The 25,025-nt window shown below is 36.5% G+C and overlaps 4 protein-coding genes and 1 pseudogene across 6 annotated transcripts in view; all 5 read left to right on the forward strand.

The window, feature by feature from the left end:
* The first annotated feature begins 14 nt into the window (after positions 1-14).
* Positions 15-1,456, forward strand: LOC145627507 (uncharacterized). The gene is made up of 3 exons (XM_081679893.1): positions 15-617; positions 722-826; positions 910-1,456. Exons 1-3 carry the CDS (start codon positions 15-17, stop codon positions 1,201-1,203), a joined length of 1,002 nt encoding a protein of 333 aa, XP_081536019.1. The 3' UTR covers positions 1,204-1,456.
* A 1,724-nt stretch (positions 1,457-3,180) lies between these two features.
* LOC145628617 (putative rRNA-processing protein EBP2 homolog) overlaps positions 3,181-25,025 on the forward strand; it is a 36,382-nt gene continuing 14,537 nt past the window's right edge. The window contains exon 1 of the mRNA XM_081680955.1: positions 3,181-3,184. The gene's annotated coding sequence lies outside the window, so the exon portion shown is untranslated. The remainder of the gene's footprint in view (positions 3,185-25,025) is intronic.
* On the forward strand, positions 3,338-8,048 carry LOC145626383 (uncharacterized). 3 transcript variants are annotated; one of them, XM_081678808.1, is made up of 12 exons: positions 3,338-3,593; positions 4,017-4,107; positions 4,622-4,795; positions 4,911-5,035; positions 5,194-5,315; positions 5,397-5,479; positions 6,285-6,443; positions 6,665-6,742; positions 6,963-7,145; positions 7,363-7,457; positions 7,559-7,656; positions 7,780-8,048. In XM_081678808.1, exons 2-12 carry the CDS (start codon positions 4,036-4,038, stop codon positions 7,881-7,883), a joined length of 1,293 nt encoding a protein of 430 aa, XP_081534934.1. In that variant the 5' UTR covers positions 3,338-3,593; positions 4,017-4,035; the 3' UTR covers positions 7,884-8,048. The 3 variants fall into 3 exon arrangements, with proteins under 3 accessions (XP_081534934.1, XP_081534932.1, XP_081534933.1); XM_081678806.1 differs by having other exon boundaries at positions 3,339-3,593; positions 4,017-4,115; XM_081678807.1 differs by having other exon boundaries at positions 3,339-3,593; positions 4,017-4,115; positions 6,966-7,145.
* On the forward strand, positions 11,693-21,335 carry LOC145628614 (protein SEMI-ROLLED LEAF 2-like). The gene is made up of 20 exons (XM_081680952.1): positions 11,693-11,857; positions 12,307-12,444; positions 13,098-13,172; positions 13,279-13,394; positions 14,066-14,180; positions 14,816-14,944; positions 15,052-15,099; positions 15,931-16,121; positions 16,254-16,450; positions 17,205-17,488; positions 17,590-17,733; positions 17,880-18,245; positions 18,381-18,530; positions 18,855-18,933; positions 19,015-19,139; positions 19,574-19,765; positions 19,863-20,003; positions 20,094-20,225; positions 20,380-20,574; positions 21,001-21,335. Exons 2-20 carry the CDS (start codon positions 12,310-12,312, stop codon positions 21,145-21,147), a joined length of 2,961 nt encoding a protein of 986 aa, XP_081537078.1. The 5' UTR covers positions 11,693-11,857; positions 12,307-12,309; the 3' UTR covers positions 21,148-21,335.
* LOC145628615 (uncharacterized) lies at positions 22,215-24,280 on the forward strand (annotated as a pseudogene).

Below are 25,025 nucleotides of genomic sequence, written 5' to 3' on the forward strand. Positions count from 1 at the left end.
TTTGCTCCAATGTAATGTGTGTGCTCTCGAATAGGTGCGGAGAGGATGAACGTCCTTTAGGGGAACTCCTAATATTGCAACTTGGGAATGAGCATCCAAATGGTCGTTACAACATTTCAATGTGCAAGAGCTTCGGAAATCAAAGAAACCAACGAAGGAGAAGAGGTCAATCAGATACTCAGCGGCAGAAGACAATGCTGTTAGGTAGTTGTATAGAAACTGAGAAGACAGATGCAAATGAGCTAGACACTACACACACCAAGAGAAGGAGAACCATTCATGCAAACACATGGGAGCGGGAAACAGAACAAGAAGAGCATTCTCTTTCCGTGTCACAAAACTCCTCTCCGTCTCAATCTGATCAAGAGCAAACAACTGTCCAAAACCCAACTTCTTCCACACCAATACCTCAAAGTTTCCCATTCCACTCCATAAATCAACCAAACAAACCTCCAAGGCAAACACCACAAAATCTGCCCGACGTCTACATCCTAGGGGAGCATCGACCTAACCAAAGACCCGCACATTCCTTACAGTTATCTCATGCAGTTAAAAGTGAAGTTGAGTTTTTAACAGCAGAGGGGAGACACCTTAATCAAAGCATTTCTCAAAACTTGGTAAGGAAGTTTTTTTTTTGCTTTGGAGCATTTGCGATTGCTATACTTTGATTTCACTTTGTTATTATTGATTTCTAACTTTTCTTTAAAAAAAATCTGAGTAGATTGGAGCTGAAGTGCATGGGAAAGTGGATGGGTCATTCGATTCTGGTTACCTGATGACCGCGAATGTTAATGGGAGAATATTTAGAGGAGTCCTGTTTGCTCCTGTAAGTTTCTTTATCATCTTAATTATACATTTTCTTTAATTTGCACAAGTGCTAAATGATGTCTCTACAAATGCAATGTTCAGGGACCAAATACCTTGTGTAAAGGAGCAAATCGGAGCCAAAATAGCTTTGGTCAAATTCCAGGTGCTCAGCAATGTACAAATTCCAATAGAGGATCCCCTTTTGGAAAGAGTTCAATCTTTAAACCTCTAAAAAACCCCGGTGCAGGATTCAGCCATGAGATCGGTCATGGCAACATGGATCGCCCCTCGCCCATCTTTCAAGCTCTTCCAAGAAAGGATCAAGTGTTAAGGGAGAGAAGTGATCTCCAAGGGGTGGTTCTATCACTAGGAGGACCCGGAAGTAGTCATGTATAAATTTGTGTTGATGATAGTATGCCATTTTGCTATGGTGTTTGCCATTTGTTGTGTTGCCTATAATCGTTTTGAGAAGTTTAGGATAAATTCATGTGTTACCTTTTCGTGTTTGCAATCTTGGCAACACTACCTCTAGCTACCTCCTTAGTCTATCAACTGGTCAGCTTTAGTAGCATAAATACTCCCATAAGTAAGTGTACAAAGTACCTTTTCTAGTCGTAGGAATAGACCCCAAACTCGAATTATACATAAACTTTGGTAGCCAACTTTTGGTCTTAACTGACCAAACTCTCTTGATCGTAAAAATATGATAACCGAATGCATTCCTTTGTCTCCTTTGTAAGTTCAATCTACCCCGCCTCGTTTGTGATCCTTTATTTTCCGAAGGATAGACAATTGTAACGACACACTAGGTTTATTCGAAAATTAGAACAAGGACGTAAATAGAATTTTTAATTAATATACGTTTTATTTTAAGTTGATTCGGTTCAAGTCATGTTTGGGTTGCATAGAGCATTATATGAAAAAGCTCCCGAGCAAGACGCTCAATGGTTGGTCCATTAAAAGGAGGGTCAGACTCAATGGTCAAGGTCTGTAATCCAGGTCATGGCTCTGACAGATTAGGTGAGTCACGTAACACCTAGAGACCTAGTCATAGTCAGTCATCAACTTTGGTTTCAGCTCAAGGGTTCACGCACTAATGAGTTACTGAGTCACAGTGACCACACTATACATCAAAATCTACATCCCATCATTCAAAACGTCTCACGTCTATTCACTCACTCACAAATCACAATTCACAAACCAACACTCCTTTCTTTTTCTCAAATCTGCTTTCACCACGTCATCCACTGCATGTTTTATGTCATCCTTGGAGAACTATCATTGTACTTACCCATATGGACTCTATAATTAATTTTGGGCCTATTCTTATTTACTGAAAATAATTAAACTAATTGAAGCTGGAGTGAAATGAAATGAATTATTTATAAGAGAAGAAAATTAGGAATTGAACTAAACTAAAATTAAGCTAAAGAGAACAAATCCTTCATCGTTTTTATTAAAATTTACATCTAAGATTTTTTTAAGTGAAAAATAATTTCTAAAATCAAGGTTAATGATTTGAGAAAATATTTACTCCATTATTTATCAAGTATTTAATCAAATTTTGTGAAAAATATAATGTATCAAAACTCAATGAAAAATTCAGCTTGTGCATTGCATAGTATAGTAAAATTACATACTTGCCAAGTTGCCAGATAACAATAGATGATTTAATTTTTGAATTTGAAATTACAATTTTTTAAAAACACATTGTTGCAATTTTATGTATCCTATTTTTAAGAAATTCAAGATAATAGGTTATCATACATTCTATTTAAAAAAAATAAAAAATAAAAATTATCATACACTTATATTTCTTACTATGTATTATAACCATCTACATACAATTTAGAGGAACAACATAACCTTTAACTCATTAAGGGTCTGTTCTCATTGACTGAACTCAGCTGAACTGAACTGAACTGAACTGAACTGAATTGAGCTGAACTGAACTGAACTAAATTGAAATGAATATTTTATAAGAGAAGGAAGGAACTAAACTGAATTGAACTGAACTGAACTAAACTAAACTAAACTGAGCTGAGCTGAACTGAAAGGAACTAAACTGAATTGAACTAAACTGAACTAAACTAAACTAAACTGAGTTGAGCTGAACTGAACTGAATTTCAACGTAAGAGAACAAATCCTAAGTTCATCGTGTACATCAGTATGAAAACATTCCAATATGGAGTATTGAGAATAGGTTAACCTAATGGTTGAAGGTCTTTCTTCCACCTCTGTGAGAAGGGTTCAATTTTTACCCCCAAATAAGTGGAATCCTTAATAATTTATTCCTGAAAGGGGATTTTTCTTACTTTTTTTTTTAAAAAAAAAAAAAAAAAGTATGGAGTATTCCTAACTACGACCAACATTTTCTTACAGTTTGTGCCAAAATTTGGATTGGTAGTTTGGTTAAACTTCGTAACTTATAAGCCTCGTAGAAAAAACCCATGAACCTCAAGGCTGTACTTTGCCCAACAAATAACAACAACAATATACTCCGTAAATAAATACGGAGTAAATATCAAACGACGCCGTTTCATCCTGTCTCTTTCTCGAGCTCACCTGAAATTTAAAAAGTTCTCCACACTCCAGAACCATCGAAACCTGACGCAAAATCCCACTTTCTAGCCTCACCGGACCACCAATCGCCGCCACCGCACCAACCACCAATCATCGGAAATTAGGGTTTCAGATTATTCCAACTTTCGAGCTTCCGCAACAAAATTCAGGGCTAATTCCGGCGATTCTACGGCGGCGATACGCCTTACCCACTTCCATCATGGTGCGCATTTATTTGAATTTTAATTTCTATTTTGCTGTAGAGGTTTAACCTAAATTGTAGCATTTTGTGTTAATTTTGGTTGATTAGTCTTCATATTCATGATTCATGTTGACCTATTTATTTAGTGAATGTGTTGAAGACTGTATAATACTGTTGCTGTTGGGTTGTAAAATGCTCACATAGTTTGGGTAATGGAGACTAGTAATTAGCTTATTTGTCATTCTTCATTATCCAATTGAAATGAGTGGTGTTATATTTGAGAATGATTGATTGATTATACATAAAACATAGTGGATGATGTATCATTAAATTATGGAATGAATTTCACATTGAAGGAAATACTGTATTTTTTAGGGCTTGTATGCTTGTTTTGGGTTGTTGATTATGGAGGATTCGATGATGATTGTTTTGGATTCACTGCAGAATTTTCAAGGTTTTTTGAATGATTTGCAAGACTGGGAACATTCTCTTAAAGACAAGGATAAGAAGTTGGAAACCCAGAATTCTCGAAAGGGTAAATCGGTAATTTTGCATCTTCATTGTTCTAGTTTCTTACTCTACCTTTTCTGCAGTATTCTGTGGGGAAGTGGGGTTTGCTACAATGGTTTGTGCAAGTGAAATGGAAGTATGAAAGTAAAATTGACAAACTTGGTTTTGTTTTGTTCTTTTGTTTAGGATATTTTGAGTTTAATTTGAGTTAATTGTTTTCATCAGAACCATTAATGTCATAGTAAGTTGTAATTGGTTAGACTGTATGCCTATCACACCAAGAACATTTTTTTTTGGTTTGGTTTTGGGATGGGGGAAGGTTGGAGGCGCAGGGGTGGGGGGGGGGGGGGGAATTAGGGGGAAGGAGCTGGTATCTAGGGCTTTCTGGCGAGAGAGGGAGTGAGACAGATAGGAATTATAAGATCACGAAGCTTCTGGTTCTTCTTGTTTCCAGCATATTCATAATTGTGTAAACTGTTAATTAGTATGATGAGATACTAATTTGCTGCAATGGTTGCGTTACTGTATTAATCCATCAGAAACTTGAAGTGATTAGTGAGAACAAACGACCTGATGGTAAAAGCAATGCAACTTCTTTGAGCAGTAGTACAAGTCAGCATCGGCCTCCTGTGAACTACGATCCAGTGAGCCATATATCAAGTACTTTGATGACTGATGAGAATACTGTGGACGCCGCCTCTGAGAAAGATCTGGTAAAATATAATACGACCCCCTTCCACTTTTTGTCTATTTCATTGCTCTGGTAATTTCCCGTGTAGCCCCGGGCTAGTGATTGTGTTAATGGAGCATTTATATGCACCTTTGCAGGGTAATGAATATTTTAAGCAAAAGAAGTTCAATGAAGCTATAGAATGCTATTCTAGAAGCATTGCTTTGTCACCAACAGCTGTGGCTTATGCAAACAGGGCAATGGCCTATCTTAAAATAAAGAGGTAAGTTGCAGTTTCTATCATCAATTACACAATCATTTGTTTGTATTGTCATAGAAACTTGGATTCTCCTGCTTGCACCTAAAGATTTAATATGTACTTTAGTTGGTCATGCATATTAGGATTATGATATAAAATTGTAACTTTTACTGTTCTTTCAGATTTCAAGAGGCTGAAGATGACTGCACAGAGGCTCTAAACTTAGATGATCGCTACATAAAAGCATATTCACGTCGAGCTACAGCCAGAAAGGAACTCCGGAAACTCAGAGACTCCTTAGAAGGTATGTTGCATTGACAGAGATTGTGCCCATTCTTTTCACTACTAAGTGTTGGGGCAGCTACTCAATTGAAACTGCTTGCAGATGTTGAATTTGCATTGAGATTAGAGCCACAAAATGAAGATCTCAAGAAACAACGTAGCGAAGTTAAATCTCTGTTGGAGAAGGTAATTTATAGCTTTCTGATACTTGTGATATTATTGTCTCATATGAATTTTGGAGAAAGTCATGATTGATTTTTCTTAGTTATTTTAAATTTTCTTTGTCCACCAACATTTGGGTTGAGGTGAAGTGGCAGATTGGCTTCATTATAGCCACTTATTCTCGTTAATTTCCTAAGTCTAGGCTCTGATTTCTGGATTCCCTGTCGCTACCTATCTTTCAATGGAAATTCTTTGTTGAGAAGTGAACTTGGCTGAATGAGTGTTGAATTGTGATATGTTGCTTTTTTCCAAAATTTGCTGATGAAGAATTCGAGGTCTTGAATGCATCATGCATGGATGCCATTAAATACTGTTTCTTAAGTAATGTGGTTTTGAGGGGACTGAGTAAGAGAAGATCATTTTTTGTGACACTAGATATTACTCCATTTTCCTTATCTAAGAGCCGTGCTAGGACTACAGACAACTAAAACAAGCACTTGTTAAGATTTATTAGGTTATATTAGGTTGTTGAAGCTGATCATATCTACATGTACTAGTCAAAGTTTCCAGGTTGCTTTGTCTATGTCTCAGATTGGTAACTGCACTTGGGCCTGGAATCTATAATTATAACTCATCTGAACTCATACTAGTTGTAGTTGCGAGGTTGGTGTGTGTGCTTACTAATATGGTGGGTACACAACTACACACTCTTGGGTGTGGATTATAGATTAATTGATGATGTACTGCTTCTATCCTTCAATCATTGGTGTACATGATTTGATTGATTGAAATCAAGTGTCATTGAAGCTCTAAGTTAATTTTTTTGTAGGCAAGTTTTGCAAAGGCTGCTGGAACGGCCACTAGAGCTGCACCTAGTGTGAAAGAAGTTAAGAACAAGGTGGATGCAAATGGGCATGAAAAGCCAGTTCTCTCTGCTTCTGAAAGGAGCAAGAAATCCGGAGTTGATGTTCTTCCTGATAGTATACAGGTGCGGAAATATGGAATATCAGCGTGTTTCAAAAGTTGGAATTTTTTTTGTTTGTTTGAACCATTAATTCTTGTATATTAGTGTTAGTATATGCAGCTCATGGTATAAAAACTTTGATTGTCAACTTTCTTTATAACGGATGAGAGTAGTTTCTCGACACTATATGCTCACGTGTATCATTTTCTGATAATTTAAAGTTAATGTTGCTGGATGATCAACAGTTATCTGCGAACAAATCTTCTGATTCTGGAAATACAGTAATCAAAAGCAAGTCATTTGGAGAAAAAAACGGGAAAAAAGTAAGTGGCTTGCATGAAGTTACACCATAAGATCCTTTTATAGAGTTGAATAAGTCTTGCAGTTCACATTTAATAGATTGAAATTATCTTGTGCGCTAAAACTGTGAAGATAAAGTTGCTTCATGATTTTGCATGGAGTATTTTTTACAATATCTACAACTTTTTACTTATCTGGGTCATTCCATAGTGTTTTCAACTTAGTGTTTTCCTTTTTGATCAGAAGAATTATACGAGTGGGAAAAAAGAACTTGGGCCATCAGTACAAGAGCTTGCTTCTCGGGCTGCATCTCGAGCCAGGGAAGAAGCTGCTAAAAAAATCAGTACGCCAAATTCTGCTTATCAATTTGAGGTTACCTGGAGAGGATTTTGTGGTGATCGATCCCTACAGGCTCAATTATTGAAGGTTTGATATTGGCTTATTTTTCCTAATGCTTCAGAATCTGTTTTTGAGATGTAAAACTTGAATTATATTGGCGGACCATGGCTTTAAGCTGTGCATAAAAAACAGACTATTGCTAGCAGAAATTTATGTTTATGTGTGAACTATTTCTTGCTGTAGATGTTATTTTTTGGTTGCTTTTTCCTGCTGCTGATGTTGCTTGTATTTTCTTTATGCTTAGGTCACTCAACCAGATGCGCTGCCACAGATTTTTAAAAACGCTTTGACTGCTCCGTTACTCATCGATATTGTCAAGTGTATTGCAACCTTCTTTATGTAAGTAGAGGCATTGTGTACTGTTGTATTACAATTACTATAAACCGGGTACTATTATCTCTATCTGGCTCTTATATCCTTATCATGTATCCTTGTGGTAGTGAGGAGACTCAACTTGCTGTCAAGTATCTGGAGAATTTGACCAGGATCCCAAGATTTGACATGATCATCATGTGCCTTTCTCCAGCAGACAAGGCTGGTATGTGAAACTTTCAGTTGCTGGCGAACTATTATGATTGCATAAAGTTGTCAACTTGGTTATGCAGATACTGATTAAAATGTACTAGTATTATTGAGCTGTAGACTAACTCTATCTATACAGAACTTTGCAGGACATGGGATGAGGAATTTCTTGGCAATGCTACTCCTGTTGAACTTGTGGATATACTTAGCAAACTCCATCCAAGGTATTGCCCTCGACAATGATCCACAATTGCATCTCTGGAGCTTTTGATCTATCAGGTTTCCCTGTGTTAAGTACACTGATTGTATGTTGAGGTAGATGCAATATTTATGAAACTCTCACAATACATTTTTGTACACACTGTATATTTACAAGAGCTGATTATGGAGGGGTCTTCTTTTCTATTATCTCTACGACTCTGGTTTGGTCTGATATGTTATCTTACCGTATCGTTTTCTTCCTTGTCCTTGCACATAATAATTTGGGATTCAGGCACTTACGATACAAATAACGTATACTCCCTCCGTGCCACAATTAGTTTTTCAGTACCTTAATTCGGCTGTCCCTACATACTTATTTTAGTACTCCGTAAGTCGTTTTCTCTCCGTAAATGATATGCATAGATGGAGACAATGAAGTATTGATGAAGGGTAAAATCATTGATATGTTGTGGGGAGACCTATTTTGCTTAAACTTGTACTCCTACCTGTTTGAATTATTGCAGTAACTATGCATTATTTAATATTGAGAAAAGTTTATCTCCCCTACCTTTTAAACGACAAGAAAAGGTTCTTCACCGCAACATTCAAGGCCCCATATCTTTGAAAATTGAAATGTTGTTGCGAGAGTATTTTTGGTTGGTTGGTTGTGTGAGCTGTGAAACTTTTTGTGGAGTATATTTTGAAGTGCTCTTATTTCCTGTGGTTTATCAAGGAATTACTTGCATTTCAAGATTATGTACCCAAGCTATTATACAAGTTACTGTAGGATAATTATTATCCATTTATCTTTCCATTATTGTATAAATTGATTCGTGTGCGAGCATGCTTGAGTTGAAATAATTTGGTACGGAATGCCTCGTAGTTCTTTATAAGTGCTAGTTCTACTCGGTATTGTAGTCTCCAACAAGTTATACTCGATATCTTTAATTGTGTGACGATGATGGTGTAATTGAATTAATCATACATTCGTAATGCTCGTAGTTTTTTATGCTTGTATTTTCGGACAATTTTATATATTTAAATGAAAACTCAGATTTTGAAATTTCAGCATTGCAATCTAAAATCTATTGAAAAATGTCTCCATTGTATCAAGTTTAAGTCATTTATTTGTATACTCTATTGAATTGTATTTAAAAAAAATAAAAAAAAATAAAAAAAAAAAACAATAAATAATTCATCTTGAGATGCAAGAGATTTTGTTATAAATCTTCAGCAAATCTAGCCAAAAGAATTTGCTCAACAAGATCTTATACTCCGTAATATAATACTCGTAGGTTGGAATATATACGAAGGTATTTCTTAAGTTTCATACTCCGTACATTTATAAGTCAATTAGTTGGAAATCTTAACGTGGTGATGGGACCCACAAATTATAGGACAATTTAATAAATAATAATTAAAATATAATGCAACTATGCAAGTTATACAGGCTGAAAATAACATGTGAAATGTAGATTGCATGCAAATGTTCACGTCAAGATTGAGAACTTTAGCAAACATGAACCAGGTAATCTTTTGTCTATATGCATACATGCGTAAATGAGAAGAGAATAATTTTTGTAGTATTATTAAAGACTGAGACATTATTAGGAGTACAAATTTATTAATTGGAATGGTTCAAAGGTACTTCATATATTATTTATAAAAGTGGGGACTTGACAATGTTTTTTTTTCTATGCTCCTAAATATGTTAGATGGTTAAAATTAACGGAAATTTCATGAAATGCCCCTGAGTAATTTTTTTATTCACCAAATACCAATCAAAACTTTTAAATTCACCAAATAATCCTGAGTTTAAAAAAATTTCACCAAATGCCCTTAATGACTAACGGCGGTTAACACCGTTAGTCATTAATGACTAATATGCCACGTAGCAGCCTCTAATTGATTGTTGTAATATAAATAAATTAATTATTAAAAAAACTTTAAAAATATAAAAAAAAAAAACCCCACCACCCCCAAGACCCACCCCGCCCCACCACCAGCCCCTGCCAGACGGCGCCGGCCGCCAGCTCCCAGCAGGAACCGGCGGCGGTATCCGGTGAGTCCAGCCCCCCCACCCTCGACACCCCATCCCCTACCCCCAGCCCCCTCTCCCTCTGTTTCCCCTCCCCTTAAACCCCTCCCCATCCCTCGAAAAACCCCCCCTCCTTCGTGGCCGGCGTCAAAACCCCCTCCCCGTCGCCGGCGAACCTTTTTCGCCCTACCCCCCGCCATCCCCACCCCATTTCCACCCTAAACCACCACCCAAAAACCCCTTAATCGAAAAAACCCCAAATCGAAATCTAGGGTTTCGATTTGGGGTTTTTCGGTTTTTTGGGTGGTGGTTTAGGGTGGAAATGGGGTGGGGATGGTAGGGGGTGGGGCGAAAAAGGGTTCGCCGGTGCCGGGGAGGGGGTTTGGTCGCCGGCCGTGAAGGAGGGGGGTTTTTCGAGGGATGGGGAGGGGTTTAAGGGGAGGGGAAACGCAGGGAGAGGGGGCTGGGGGTAGGGAGGGGGTGTCAAGGGTGGGGGTTGGCCTCGCCGGCGACCGGCGCCGGTTTCGGCTAGGGGGAGGGGGACCACCGGCGCCGACGGCCGCTGGCAGGGGTTGGCTTTGGTAGGGGAGTGGGTGGGTTTAATTTATTTTTTTATATTAATTAAGTAATTAATTAAATTAATTGATTAATTATTTAAAAGAGAATCAATTGCAGCATGCCACGTGGCATAACTAACCTTAATGACTAACGGAATTAACCGTCGTTAGTCATTAAGGGCATTTGGTGACATTTTTCTTAAACTCAAGTGTATTTGGTGAATTTGAAAGTTTTGATGGGTATTTGGTGAATAAAAAAATTACTCAGGGGCATTTCATGAAATTTCTGTAAAATTAACTACATGTACAAGTACAACTTTGTTAAAGCTACAATATGAAGCCTACCATGCATTAATGAGTTAAATGTGATTGTAGTTGGTGAACATGGCCCCTAAATTGAACAAGAGAGAGGAATTGAGTTAAATGTAATTTGACATATAGAGTATCTTTCTCGTATATATTCTTACCAGGTAAGCTAAATTTGGTTGAGTGAGAAAACTTGGAGGTATCATGATGTTTGAGGTTTAAGAATATTTGATTTTGGGTGAAATAAGCATTACCAAGATTCGTAGGAATAAAATAATGATTTTTATTTTTATTTAAGTGCTCCCTTTGTTGTTATACACATTCATTGTTATTAATCGATCATTATTTACTGCTACTCATAATTTACCAAAAGAAGCACTAGATAACATGATTTGAAACTCATCAACTCATCAAGTGAGGCCTAATGGTACTATGAGGTAGAGATCCCTACATCTCTTTTCATAATATAAGTTTCTGACTTGTAAGACTATGTTCAATTCATATGATCTGATTTGATTTTCATATGTGATTAAACATTGACCTAATATGTACACTAATTCATAAGATGACAATCACCAAATGAGATGAACTTAGATTAGATTCATATTAATATGTATAACCTACTTTTAAATATGTACTTTTCAAAACTTATCCAACGATAAATAAACAAACACACAAAAAAAAAATCTAATTAGATTTAATTATTTCTAAATTAAGGTGGTACAAGTATTTTTTTTTTTTTTTTTTGAAAAATTAGACCAAAAAGAAGAGGGACTTTAGCCATTATTAAGTTGATGTAAAAAATTAGACCAAAATAATTTCTACCCTTTCCCAAAATGCTGAAAAAGAGTGAATTACTAAAATGCAAACAAAGTGATGACAATCACGTGACATTTCTTCCCTCTTTTAATTTTTTGCCTCGAACCACGCGCCCATTTGTTCATCTCTCTTCTCCTGTGTGTCAGCCTTTTGATTCTTCATTCTACATTTAGCTCTTGCTTTATATTCAAATTTTTCAATTGAAATTTCTCCCTAAAAGATTAATTTTTTTAGGAGAAAATACCCCTTTTAGCAGGGGTCTTCATCTCCTTTCACTCCCTCAGATCTGTTGCTGGGTAAGTTTCTTCTTCCTCTCTTTTTATTTTATTTTTAATTTCATTGTTTTTGCTTGTAAAAAATTCTTCTTCTAAATTGCATTTTGTGTTTGATTATATAGCATACAAAAAAGGGTTTAATTTGTTGTAGAAAAATAACAACGAAACAATTTCTGGGTGTGTAATTTTTTTCTCTGTTCTCGGTGTTCTTTTACAGACATTATGGCAATTTCTGGGATTTTTTCCTGGGTTTTTGCTCTTTTTTCTTTTTCATTAGAATAATGTTGGTGGATTTTGAGCTCAACAGTTACAGGAAAACAGTACTTAAACAATTTGTTACACTATTTTTTTTTCCTGCTCATTATTTTGTTTTTGTTTTTGTTTTTTGTACATTGTTATACTAATTTTAGATTTATTTTCAGTAATTTGAGTAAGTTTTTGATAATATGATTGAATTTTGAAAAATGCAGGAAATGGGGTTTATATCCCGGAAATTGTTTCCAGCATGTGGAAGCATGTGTGTATGTTGTCCTGCTCTAAGGTCCAGGTCCAGGCAACCTGTTAAGCGCTACAAAAAGTTGATTGCTGATATTTTTCCCAAGTCTCCTGTGAGTTTCTAAATTTACATTACATTTTAGAAAATTCCCACATTATAATATTTTTTGGGGTTTGAATTATAATCATCAAAAAGTGACTGATTATGTTGGTTTATATTAATATAGAAATATGATATGAATAATTGTTTTTATTGTTGGTGTGTTGTACTTAGAAGCTTTGTTTTATGACTACTATAACTGTTTGAGACGATATATTTTGAATGTAAAGAGTTCTTGATAATTCTGTACTATGAGAGAACAAGGTCTTTTGCTTGTCAAGCGTCAACTGTTTGCGCATTGATTTTCTTAGAATGTTGTTTATATCACCTGAATTTGTGGTATTGAGAATACATTGCAGCTGCCAAGTATAGATGATAACCAGTGGAGAACGAAAGGTTTGATGATTTTTTGAGATAACGTTTATAGGATCTGTATGGAACTGGAAATTACAAAAGCTTGCATTATTGAGATTCTATATTTGTGTTTGTTTCAGTACGAATGGTGTACTTCACTATACCTTCTTCTGGAACAGCAATGCTTCACTGATACTTAAGTGATGGTGTTAATTCATTTGTATAATCTTTGGAGAACTCTAGTAGCTATCCTCTTTCCTTGTTTCTTCATCAGCAGAAAGCGTAATATTTCAGTTCTTTCTCCATGTGCAGGATGGCCAGCCAAATGAACGGAAGCTTGTAAAGTTGTGTGAGTATGCTGCTAAGAATCCTATTCGTATCCCTAAGGTAATGGTCGTAGAGTATGAGTTGTTTAGTTATTTGACTTTGACACTTTAATCTACCTTTTCATTGCTTGATAGATTTTGTGTTTGGGCCTGCAAAATCACTGTAGATTACAAAACAACTTGAAGAGAAATTCTTCAGAGAATTGCGATATGGACACCTGAAGACTGTTGGCATTGTTATGGAAGCTTATAACAAGTTGCTCTGCATGTGTGGGAAACAAATGTAAGTTTGCTTGCCAATCAACATGTATATTAATTTTATTATTGCTGGTATTGGCGGGATCATTTGCTTAATGCTGGTTTTAGGTCCTAAGATAGGACCATCCATTCTTTAATTTTACTTGGAACTGAATCGGGTAAAAGGGTGTGAAATCAGTACTTTCTTTCTTAAAATTTTCTCCTTGGTCCTTTATGAAAAGTGTCACCTAAACTATTTGTCATAACATTGTCTAGATGAGAACTGAGCTAATATTTTTAAGAATTTTGTCCTGTATATGACTGTATTATCATTGTTGAGATACTGACACAAATTGCCAGATATGTTGAATTGTTAACTGACCAAAATCCTCTCCTATTCCCCTGATTTTATGATTTCATGATCCTCCTGTGTCATTATCCATTGTTTAGTGACTTTCTTTGTAAGACTTTCCTTCTTTTGTTCCTTCTTGTTCTGATAGTCTTATCTCTTATCATATACTTCTGCTTTAACTCGTTTACTTTGGTATTCATTGTCTGAATAATAGAAATGTTGTTGAATCAGAACGAATTTGTTTTTTGTCACTTGTCAGCAATGTGATGTGCCTTTGTTGTTTTGCTCAGAATAGCCTTGGGTGTTAGTAAAACTGACAATGGTTTAATGAGTACTAGGTGTAACTGCAATTGTTTTTTCTTTAGGGCATACTTTGCAGCAAGTCTGTTGCTTCTTAGTGACGAGGTTTTGGATCGCTCTAAGGAAGTTGATGTACAGGTAGCTGGATGCCAAACTTTAACTCGATTCATCTATAGTCAGGTAAAGTACAAGACCTGTTTCTCATTGCTTCACGGGATTTCATATTGCATATTAGTAGAGTAAAATTTGTATTATAGAGGAGCTTTGTTCATTGTTTTTTGTGAAGAGTTGTTTTAAGTAGTGAAGAGCATGCTTTTGGGCTTCAGCTTATGTCCACTTTTTTCTTTTCTTTTCTTTTTTTTTTATTAATAGCTGACTTCACAATTTATTTATTTATTTATATCCCACCTTGTTTTATTTTTAAAACCTTCCATTTGTTTTTTTTGTGGATGTAAATGTGATGATTCACAGAATATCCTATAATTCACAGATGAAACCCATTAAATATTCACTTGAAGGCCAAGTTCATTTTGTTCACATTGTTTCTGAAGCTGAAAGGAATATCTAAATTTAAGTATTTTGTTAGTTTTACTTCAGGATGAATCTTCGAGGTTTTTAAGCCTTGGTATGTAATAAACTTAAAGATGGCTTATGGAACTGACCTTGTAAGATAGGAATCAATGAATCATTTTGATTTTTTCTTTGTAAATTACGCTTCTAGTTATTATCTGTAGTTGGTTTCCAGTATTTGAACTATTACTGCAATTATTTTTTCCTGTTATGTGGTTTCTTACTAGAATTTGATACATGCCCAGACTGATGGCACTTATGCCCGCAACATCGCAACTTTTGTTAGCAAAGTGTGCATTTTAGCTCGGGAGTCTGGGGTTGAGCATCAAAAACATTCTTTGAGAGCCTCGTGCCTACAGTGCCTTTCAGCTATGGTAACTTCTCAACTTTGATCTTCACCGTATTAAATTTTGAATAATTCAGCATTACTTATGGTTTTTTTTTGTTATTTCTCATCATTGTCTTGTAACTTAACTTGCAGATATGGTACATGGCTGAGTTTTCCAACATTTTTCACAATATAGATGAGGTGAGTAAACTCTCTAACTATCTCAAATTCCATAGTGTTTTAATATCTATGCTAGGACATATTTGGTTGGTGTATGGCTTGGGAGGGGATTCAAGTTTTTCTACCAATAGTCAGTTTGCTGGAAGATTTTGGACGAGTAAATTTTTAATGTTGGCTTGGGTGTGTTTACTAAGAACTTTAGAAGTCTTTACACCCCTACTTGTTGGGTTTGGTCATAACTGTTGGCAATTACATCATATGCATGCAAAGCCTTGCTATGTTACCTTGTCTTTAGTTGTAATTTGTTTGCTTCAACCTATAACTATCTTTATTGTTTCAACTAGGCTGTTATAGATAATGAATCAATGTTTAACTTGAGCCCTTAAGGGCTATATTTTTGTGTCTAGTCCTTTTTCTTTGTAATGTAAAGTATATGTATCATGTGTAGAATGGATATATAATGTGTAAAGTATATATATTGTTATTAATTGATGAATGGAGTTAAACCTAATTATTCTTGGGAAGTGACAGCAGCATGATGGGTAATGGCTATATAGAATTTGCGAGTAGCCTTTGATTGAGCTTTGTCTTGTTCGAGTAATACACCGTATGCTGTTTAATTGGAATTATTTGGTCCTCTTCATTTCCAAATGTAATTGTAATTACGGTTTATGTTTCCAAATAACTTTTGGTTATTTTCTAAAAACTTGAGCTAGGTGTTGATTTTGCTATTGTAATAGTTAATTGACTGTTTTATTGACTATTCTAGCTCACATGTGTTACGTCTTGTTTTTCTACTGTTCAAGTAAAGAAAAGGTTATTTAAACAGTTTAGTATTGTTTCCAACCACAGATTGTGCAAGTCATATTGGACAACTATGAGGGAAATGTACACAATGAGGAAAGAGAAGAACCACGTCATCAGTGGGTGGATGAGGTTGTTAGATGTGCAGGAGGAGGTTGTGCTGTTGCTGGAGTTGCAAGTCCTTGCTGTACTGCTGTTAGGCCTCCTCCAGACAGGAAAAACATTGCCTCTTTGACAAAGTAACACAGCAAACTTTTTGTGAATGTGAATATATTTTTATGTAATCAAACATTTTGAACATATTACCTCCTGGACTCGAATTGGATATCTTGTTTCATTTTTTGTTTATCCCCCAAGTATTTTTTTACCAGAGAGGAGATAGAGAATCCAAGAGTGTGGGCTCAAATTGGTCTCCAACGATTGGCTGATCTCGCAAGAGAGAGCTCCACGATGCGTCAGGTTCTAGAGCCAATGTTTATATATTTTGATGCAGGGCGTCATTGGTCTACTCAGCAGGGTTTAGCTGTCACAATTCTTTGTGATATGTGCTATTTCATGGAAGTTCCAGGTACACTTGCTTCACAAATCACTTAGCTAATGTTTGGTGTTTTTTCAGTCGAGATGTTCTAGTAACATTCTTACACCTATCCTTTCAAAGAATAAAAAATATATAAAAATAAAGTTACAAAATTTTACATCTTAGTTATGGTTTGGTAACTCTTCATTTACCTCAAGTACGTCAGATCCTTTTGACTCTAACATGGGTGTGGACACTCCAACACTTAATTTTGGGCTAAAATTATAGAAAATTCTTACAATTTAGCCTAAGACGCTTGGACACATACCCTTGCCTGACACTAGTATAGTAGTTTCCAAGTTCATGTAACATAGGTTTAGTTCATTTTCTTTGATTCAATGCTAGTGAGATGTATGAATAATTATGGATTGCTGTAATATGGGGATTTAGAAAGAAGCCAACAAGGGCCAAAGATGACTTAGATTTTGGGATTTAAGATTGATATGAAGAATATAGCACTATAAAGAAGTGAACAGTTTATGCAGCCGACCCCATCCTTTTTGATGAAGGTGTGGATTTTTTGTTGAATGTTGTAAAAATTATGCTTGTTCTTAATGGCTTGTTCAAGTTTACGTGTTTCTATTGTTATTTGCTAGTATGATAAAATTATTGGTTCTTGTTCTGCAATTTCAGTCCATCTTAAATTGAGCAGGCACACTTGCTACTTGTTATGTTCGTTTGTTCTGCACTGCTAAAATTTCTTTGTACCTTTGTTCTGTTTTTTTTTTTTTTTTTGGTCTATCAGAAAATCAGCAAGTAATTTTAAATGGCATAATACGTCATATGGACCACAAAAATGTTGCACATGATCCACTAGTCAAGTCTTGCGTAGTCCAAGCTGCTGCGAATGTGGCACGGCAGATTAGGTCTGTTGCAACACTTTCTGATATTGGATTTGTTGGTGACTTGTTGAGACACTTGAGGAAGAGTCTGCAATCAATTGCTGGTCCTGTTCGAGAGGAAGAGATTAACTTGAATATCCACCTACAAAATTCAATTGAATCTTGCCTTCTTGAAATTGCAAAGGGGGTAAGTTTTTTATTATAGCCATATAGTTCTTGCCCTCTTATTCAGACTTTTCATCAACTTTTACCAACTAACTTCCCCATTGGACATATCCCTCCCTGCAGATTAAAGATGCAGATTCATTATTTTATCTTATGGTGATAGCATTGGAGAAGTTGCCTCCTGTTGGAGTTGTTGCCCGGGCAACCATGGGCTCAGTTCTAATTCTTGCTCATGTGTCAGTGGCAGTCCATTCCCATTTGCAGCTGGTAAAACTTATTGTTGAAATAAAATAATAAAGAAAAATATTGTTTTCATGCTGAACTTCTTTTCATTTTTTGTCTCTCTTTTTGCACAATGAAGTAACATTTTATGCTATATGGCACTTATCCAGTTGTGATCCTGAAATATGCAGGCCTTCCCAGAAGCACTTCTTATTCAAATTTTGAAAGCTATGCTGCACACGGATACAGAAGCACGTGTTGTTGCTCATCAGATCTTTTCTGTTCTCTTATTTCCAAGCTCTTGGAGATCTTATGAAACAAGGAGATGGCAGTCCAACAGGAGATCCGCATTAGCATCAGTCACAGATTTACTTGATAAGCTTCGGAAAGAAAAGGATTTTACTGGAGAAAAGACTGTAGATGGTGGCTTAGATGAGGGTAAGGGTAGAGAAGTCCCGGAGGATGAGTATAAACAGGGATGGAGACGGAGCTCTCCTAACTTCTATAAATTAAGCTCTATTATTGACCGGACAGCCGGAACAAACAGCATTCCTGAGGTATTGGTGTGGTGTAATTATTAAAGACGTTCACTGTGCTTGTGTGAGAGTTTAATCTTGCATTATTGAAGTCATATTTCAACTACTGCAAAAATCTTTATTGAGGTTTTTTCTATTAACTCTGAATTATCGCAGGAAACTTGTATAATGAAGCTGAGTGAAGATCAGATTTTGCAACTGCTTTCTGGCTTTTGGATACAGGCCAATCTTTCAGATAATTTACCATCAAACTTTGAAGCAATAGCTCATTCTTATTGCTTGATGCTGATATCCTCACACATTAAGGTGAAACTAAACCAAGAACCTTTCTTGTTAGCTCAACTTTGGTTCCTAATTTTTGGTTTCACTTTCCTTGTACTGCTGCTGTCAGAGACTATCATATCATGTTCCTTTGCATGAAGTGGGTCCATATTACAGTTGATTGATGAGTAACTTTGCCACAAAATGTCCCATGGTTCATGAAAGCTTAGTGACCATTTATTTTTGCATGGATCATTTCAGAAGTCTAGAAAAGTTTTTTTTTTTATTTTTATTTTTATTTTATTTTTTTATTTTTTTTATTTTTTATTTTTTTTACTCACTCAGAACTAACCAAATTCTTGTATGCAGAACACAAATCACAGCATTGTTGTGCGCTTTTTCCAGCTGCCCTTGTCCCTAAGAAATGTGTCATTGCGTGGTGACAGCGGTATGGATATACTTCACAGTATATTATATATTTACATCTTTGAAAGTCAGTGTTGTTAACAAAACTCTTTTGGAGTTGTAGGGATGTTACCGTTTGCTTGCCGGAGATCAATGTTTATAACATCAATTGCTATGCTAATGTTTGCTGCCAGAATGTATCAGATGCTTGAGTTGAACGATCTGCTTAAGTCCCAAGTTCTATCTGATGTGAGTGTTAGATATGAGCACTATATATTATTATCCTTGTTTTTTCTTTTTTGTGTTGTTTTAGATAAGTCCCATGTCCTGATTGGAGATGGCTGATCTGGGGAAGTTATCATTGTTTATTCTTTGTGTGTTATTTATAAGTTTTGACTCGGTCTGTTGTTTCAGTCAACAGACCAGTCTAGTTACTTCCACTTCAGCTTGCTGTTCTCCTTTTCAAAGTGAAATGCCAGTCTTTCTTTTCTTGTTTTTGGGGGGTTGGGGGTGGGGATTCTGTTTGTGGGGGGGGGGGGGGGGGGGAGTAAGGGGGTTGTAGTGGCAGCTACCATAGCAATATTTCTGTTCATAATGTTTGTTGGAAAATGACTACTTTATTATGATTTTTGGGGAAGGGATCAATCTTGCGCTACTACTCTAATCTATTGGCTATCATACAGGTTGATCCCTTTTTGGGCATCAATGAGGACCTTCTGGTGTATGTCAAACCTCAAGTCGACATTGGACAATATGGTTCAGCGATTGATAACCAAGCAGCCATTTCATTCCTCTCTGAATTACGAGAAAAGAATCTTGATCATGAGAAGATTACGCTGGACATCATAGTGCGATATCTTTGCTGTATAATAAAGGTATGTTTGGTTGCTGATATTGTGAATGTTAGGTCATCATGTTATAAACTTATTATTAACAGATTTGAGCAAGAAATTTCTGTTTATTTTCTTTTAGATAGAAGAAGAAGAGCTACTTAATCAACTATCTACCATGTTCACACCTGATGAGGCTTTCATCTTCGCCCCAAAAGAACTAAGAGAATTGGATCACACTCAGATCATTCGTCACTTGAATGATTCCCCTTCTCTGGATGGTGTACGTTGCATTGTGTGCTGTCAGCTTAATTGCTTTTGCATCTTGACTAGTTGTCACAATTTCAAGTAACATAAAGGTATCATGTTGCAGGAATTATCTATAAGTTCAGTTGTTGAGGATGATGTGACAAGTTCAATGTCTGTTTTTAATATTTCTGGTCAAAGAGGGCCACATTCCCGTTCAGATTCGCATATAATGAGCATTGGACAACTATTAGAATCGGTGAGTCTCTCCCTCCTTCAATTTCTCCTCTTTGAATGGCAAAGAATCCATTATATCACTGCATTGGCAACCTGGATAGCCTGTGAAATGAGATCCTCATAATCTCCTAAATTACATGTATTGCCATTTTACTGATTTCTGTGCACATCTTCAGGCACTTGAAGTGGCTGGACAAGTTGTTGGGACATCTGTATCGGCCTCTCCTCTATCATACAGTACCATGGCTGGTCAATGTGAAGCTCTTGAGGCGGGCACTAGGAAGAAGCTCTCCAATTGGTTGGCCCATGATAATTCCTCTTCTGGCGATGTTTTTTCTCTTCCGTCTGACGGACCAACAGTAGTTAACCCGGTGAGCTTTGTTAAGATTCTATAGTGTTATAGTGCTTTATAATAAGTTTTGTTTCATGTGGAACTTTTAGAAGCTTGCCTACTTGCCCAAAGATCTCCTCTGTATTGTTTATGATATTCACCACATTTATCGAATTCTTCTCAAGAGTAATAATATCATTTATTTCAATAAATATAAACCCTGAACCTGCAATAATTTAGTTGATGGAGATAAAAGGTGCTACTGTCTTTAATAGACATCTGATAATTTGTCCACTTTTTGATGTTTTGGGCAAGGGTTAGATTGTGAAGGGCTAATAAGAATAACAAAAATCATTTCAAGAAAATTATAACAAAAGGTGCTTTATGTAGACTAGCATAAAGGATTATTAGGTTGGAACAAGAAGTTTATCAATTTTAATCCCTGTTGCTGTTTTTGTTGCCATAGGTTTCGCCTCGTACAAATGGTGTGCATGTAGAAATGGGATCTCATGAGCAGTTAAGTTCTTTGAGATTGCCTCCTGCCAGCCCTTTCGACAACTTCCTCCATGCAGTTTCGGGTCCAAGACCAATGTTAGCTGGACTATCACCCTGAAGGAGTTGGAAACTAAAATTGTAGTCACTGAAGTGTAGTGAGCTAGGTGTTAGTGTGTACCAAGTAGTTTTATGGCTGATCTCTGTTAATTAAGTAGGTGTAATAGGTAACTAGTTGCACAGCTATGTAGCTTAAGAATATGAGGATGCAGGTTCCCTGCCTTGTTATCTAATCTAATTGACGTCGTAGTGCCTTCTGTTTGTTCTTTGCTCACGTTGACATCTTCTAACAGTTGTGTGATTGCTCTAGACTCTAGTAAAGTTAATGGCTGTGTGTTGAAAGTGATTCATATTTTGGGCAGTATGTTTTTCTTGATGAAAGGGTAAACTTGCATTAACTTGTCTTTTGCTTCTCGTGCCTCAAACTTTTGTACCAAACTTTTAATCCCCAAAGCAAAACAGCTCACAAAACTTGATGAAATAAAAGCAAGAATATAAGCAAAAGCAAAACAAAGAATAACAAAGGCAAAAGAAAACTACTACTGTACGTATTAGATGTAAGCCGCAAGAGCTGGGAGTCTGGGACCTTTCTGGCAACAGCAAATTAGCACCATAATTAGAATCCTTCAATAAAACGGCTTTAAGATATGGAAGTAGTGGGGTTGGTGGAAGAATAAAAAATTGTAAAAAACCAAAAGCGGTGGAGAGAATTGATAGAGAGAGAATATGTAATTAATATTGTTGGGTCCACAAAGTGGAGCAAGTATTTAAAAACGGAGGGAGTATAAGTAAGTTCGGAGTGCTAATTACTCCGTAGTGTACAACTTTTCTACAATATTCCGTAATACACCATACGAAATACGTAGTATTATTTATTTATGCAAGTTTTTGTACATAATTATTAGCCTAATTCAAAAAACTTCATGAAGATTGACAGCTTGTTCAAAGATTATGTAAATTGAGATTAAAGAGGAGTTTGTAAACTTGTAATTTTGCTCAACCCGACCCCCCCCAAAAAAAGGGAGGTTGGAAGCTGCCACTATTACTACGAACTACAAAGTACTGTATTATTTAGAAACCCAGTTACTATTGTCAAACTGTCAATTAACTAGTGAGAGCTCCAAGCAGTTGACATGAAGAAGATAACACGTCTAGCTTCTTCTTCCTTCTTTCATGGCGTTAATGGTAGTTCTCCCTTCCTTTCTTTCCTCCATTTTTATCCCAGATATTATTTCTCCTCCATTCCTATCATTCATGACCGTTTTCAATTTCTCTATTCTGTTGAAGAACAATGCGAATTAGGGTTTTCCGATCTTAAATTACCCCTTTCCATGTTCAATCAATTGATCTCTTTGCATCCTCTTCCTTCTGTCATCGTTTTCAATCAGCTATTGACTGCCATTTCCAAATTGAAACACCTTCATCCTCATTCCACCATTATTTCTCTCTTTAGGCAGCTTGAATTACTTGGTATTCGATACGATCGGCATTCATTGGGTATTCTCGCCAATTGTTATTGTCATTTAGGCCGCCTTGATTTAGGTTTTTCTCTAATGGCGAAATCCCTTAAACTTGGTTATCCCCCTAATCATTATACCTTTAATCAATGGTTATATTATTAATGATAAGCTCCCTCAAGCTGCTCAATTGTTGAATAAGATTGTCAAGTTTGGTTTCCAACCCACTATTGTTACTTATGGTGCTATTTTCAAAGGCCTTTGTAGAATCGGCGATAATACAGCTGCTCTGGATTTGTTTAAGAAAATGCAGTCTGCTGGTCATTGTAAGCCTGATGTTGTCATATATAGCACTATTATTGATAGTCTTTGTAAGGACAGGTTATTACAACAAGCTATGAACCTGTTCTCCGCTATGAAAACCGAGTGCATTAAACCTGATGTTGTCACTTATACTTCGTTGTTTCGAGGCCTTTACAATTCTGGATGCAGGGAAGAGGCTAACGGTGTTTTGACTGAGATGTTGGAGAGCAACATAGCGGCTACTGTTGAGACCTACAACACGCTGGTTGACATGTTTTGTAAAGATGGTAATGTTGAGGAAGCAGAAGCCACATTGCAGCGCATGACTCACAGAGGTGTGGCTCCAAACATCATTACTTACAATGCTTTACTTGATGGTTATTGTTTGCGCGGTCAGATGGAAAATGCACAAAAGCTACTTGGCCTCATGGAACAAAACGATTGTGAGCCTAATCTTAGAAGTTTGAATACTATGATCAATGGATATGTCAAGCTCAAAAACATTGACAAGGCTTTTACTGTATTAGAAGAAATGTTTCAGAAAGGAATAACACCAGGTGTTGTAACCTATAACACCCTTATTGATGGCTTGTGTAAAGCCAATAGACTTACACTTGCACGCCAGTTTTTCACAGATATGCAAGCTCATGGAGTTACTCCTGATGTTGTCTCGTATAGTTCATTGCTTGATGGCCTGTGTAAAAGTAAACGGTTTGATGAGGCAGTAGCATTACTTGAAGATATGGAGGATAAAGGTATCAAGCCTACTACTGTCACTTACAATATTCTATTGGACAGCTTGTGTGAGGCTGGGCAACTTGAAGATGCAGCAAAATTTTTCTCTAATCTTGTGTTAAGGGGTCTGCAACCGGACTGTAAAACATACACAATAATGATAAAAGGCTTCTGCAAGAAAGGGCTCATGAGTGAAGCTGCTCAATTATTAAGAAAAATGGACGAAGATGGTTGCCCCCCCTGATGATTGTACTTATAATATAATCATCCGGGGATACATTTTCAATAATGACTTGTCAAATGAACTATACTACTGCGACGTTATGGTTAGGAAAAGATTTGAAGCTGATGCTGACACTTTCTCATTGTTTGTTAGCCTTTTGTCTTCTGGCAACTTAAGTAACTCATCAAAGGAATTGCTTAAGAAATTTATCAATTGAATTGAAGTTGAGCTGACTGTAAGTGGCAAAGATAGTAGACTTTGGATGTTGGATAATCAAGAATTCCACTTTGTGCTCTTAATGAAGATTCTATATGAGTAAGGTGTATCAGAGATAACTACCTGTATGGTTTTTTCTTTTCTCTATTTCCCTTAGTCTATTTTATCACCTTCATGTATTGCAAGAAGCATAATCTTGTTAAAATAAAGACTATCAAGAATTGGCCGAGACAGATTTTGAAAGGGTTAGATTGTCTTCACTGTCATAATCCTTCAATCATTATTGAGATTTCAAGTGTGATGATATCTTTGTGAATGCAAACCCTGGGAAGGTTAAATCTGAGATCTTGAACTTGGGAGAATCCGAGAATGCTTCAACATGCAAAAGCAGCTTTTGTTGCTGGTGTTACTCCTGGTTCATGGCACCAGAGCTTTTTGAAGAAGAGTATGGGTAAACCATCCTTGTCTTGGCTGTTTGTTAGTTCTTTCCTTGATGAGTGTTTCAAATAAAAGACCTTGTGAAATATTTTATTTTATGGATGTCAATTTAAGGAAAAATTAGAAAATAACTCCTAAAAATTGTAACAATTTTGATAATAACACCACAAAAAAAAGTTTTTATTATAACACCACAAAAAAAACCAAAAATTTGCTTTCACCACTACTTAACTTTGCCATAAAAAAAAAACGTTAAGTGGGCCCCACACAGTACACGTGTCAATCAACTATTGGATAAAAAATTCAAAAAAAAAAAAAAAAAAACCCTATAATCCTAACCCAGCCACCACCACCACCACCACCACCGGCGCCCATGGCCGGCACCCCCAGCCCCTAACTTAACCCTAGCATGGTCGGCACCCCAACCCAGCCCCTATCACTGTCTCCCAGACGTTGCCGAACCACCCAGACCCCAAACCAGCCAGCCCTCGTCATCGTCTCACCGCCGTCGCCGAACCACCCAGACCCCAACCCAAACCAGCCCAGGCCCTATCATCGTCTCCAATC

Source organism: Chenopodium album, chromosome 4, assembly GCF_948465745.1.
Source record: "Chenopodium album chromosome 4, dcCheAlbu1.1, whole genome shotgun sequence".
In the NCBI taxonomy this organism is placed as follows: domain Eukaryota; kingdom Viridiplantae; phylum Streptophyta; class Magnoliopsida; order Caryophyllales; family Amaranthaceae; genus Chenopodium; species Chenopodium album.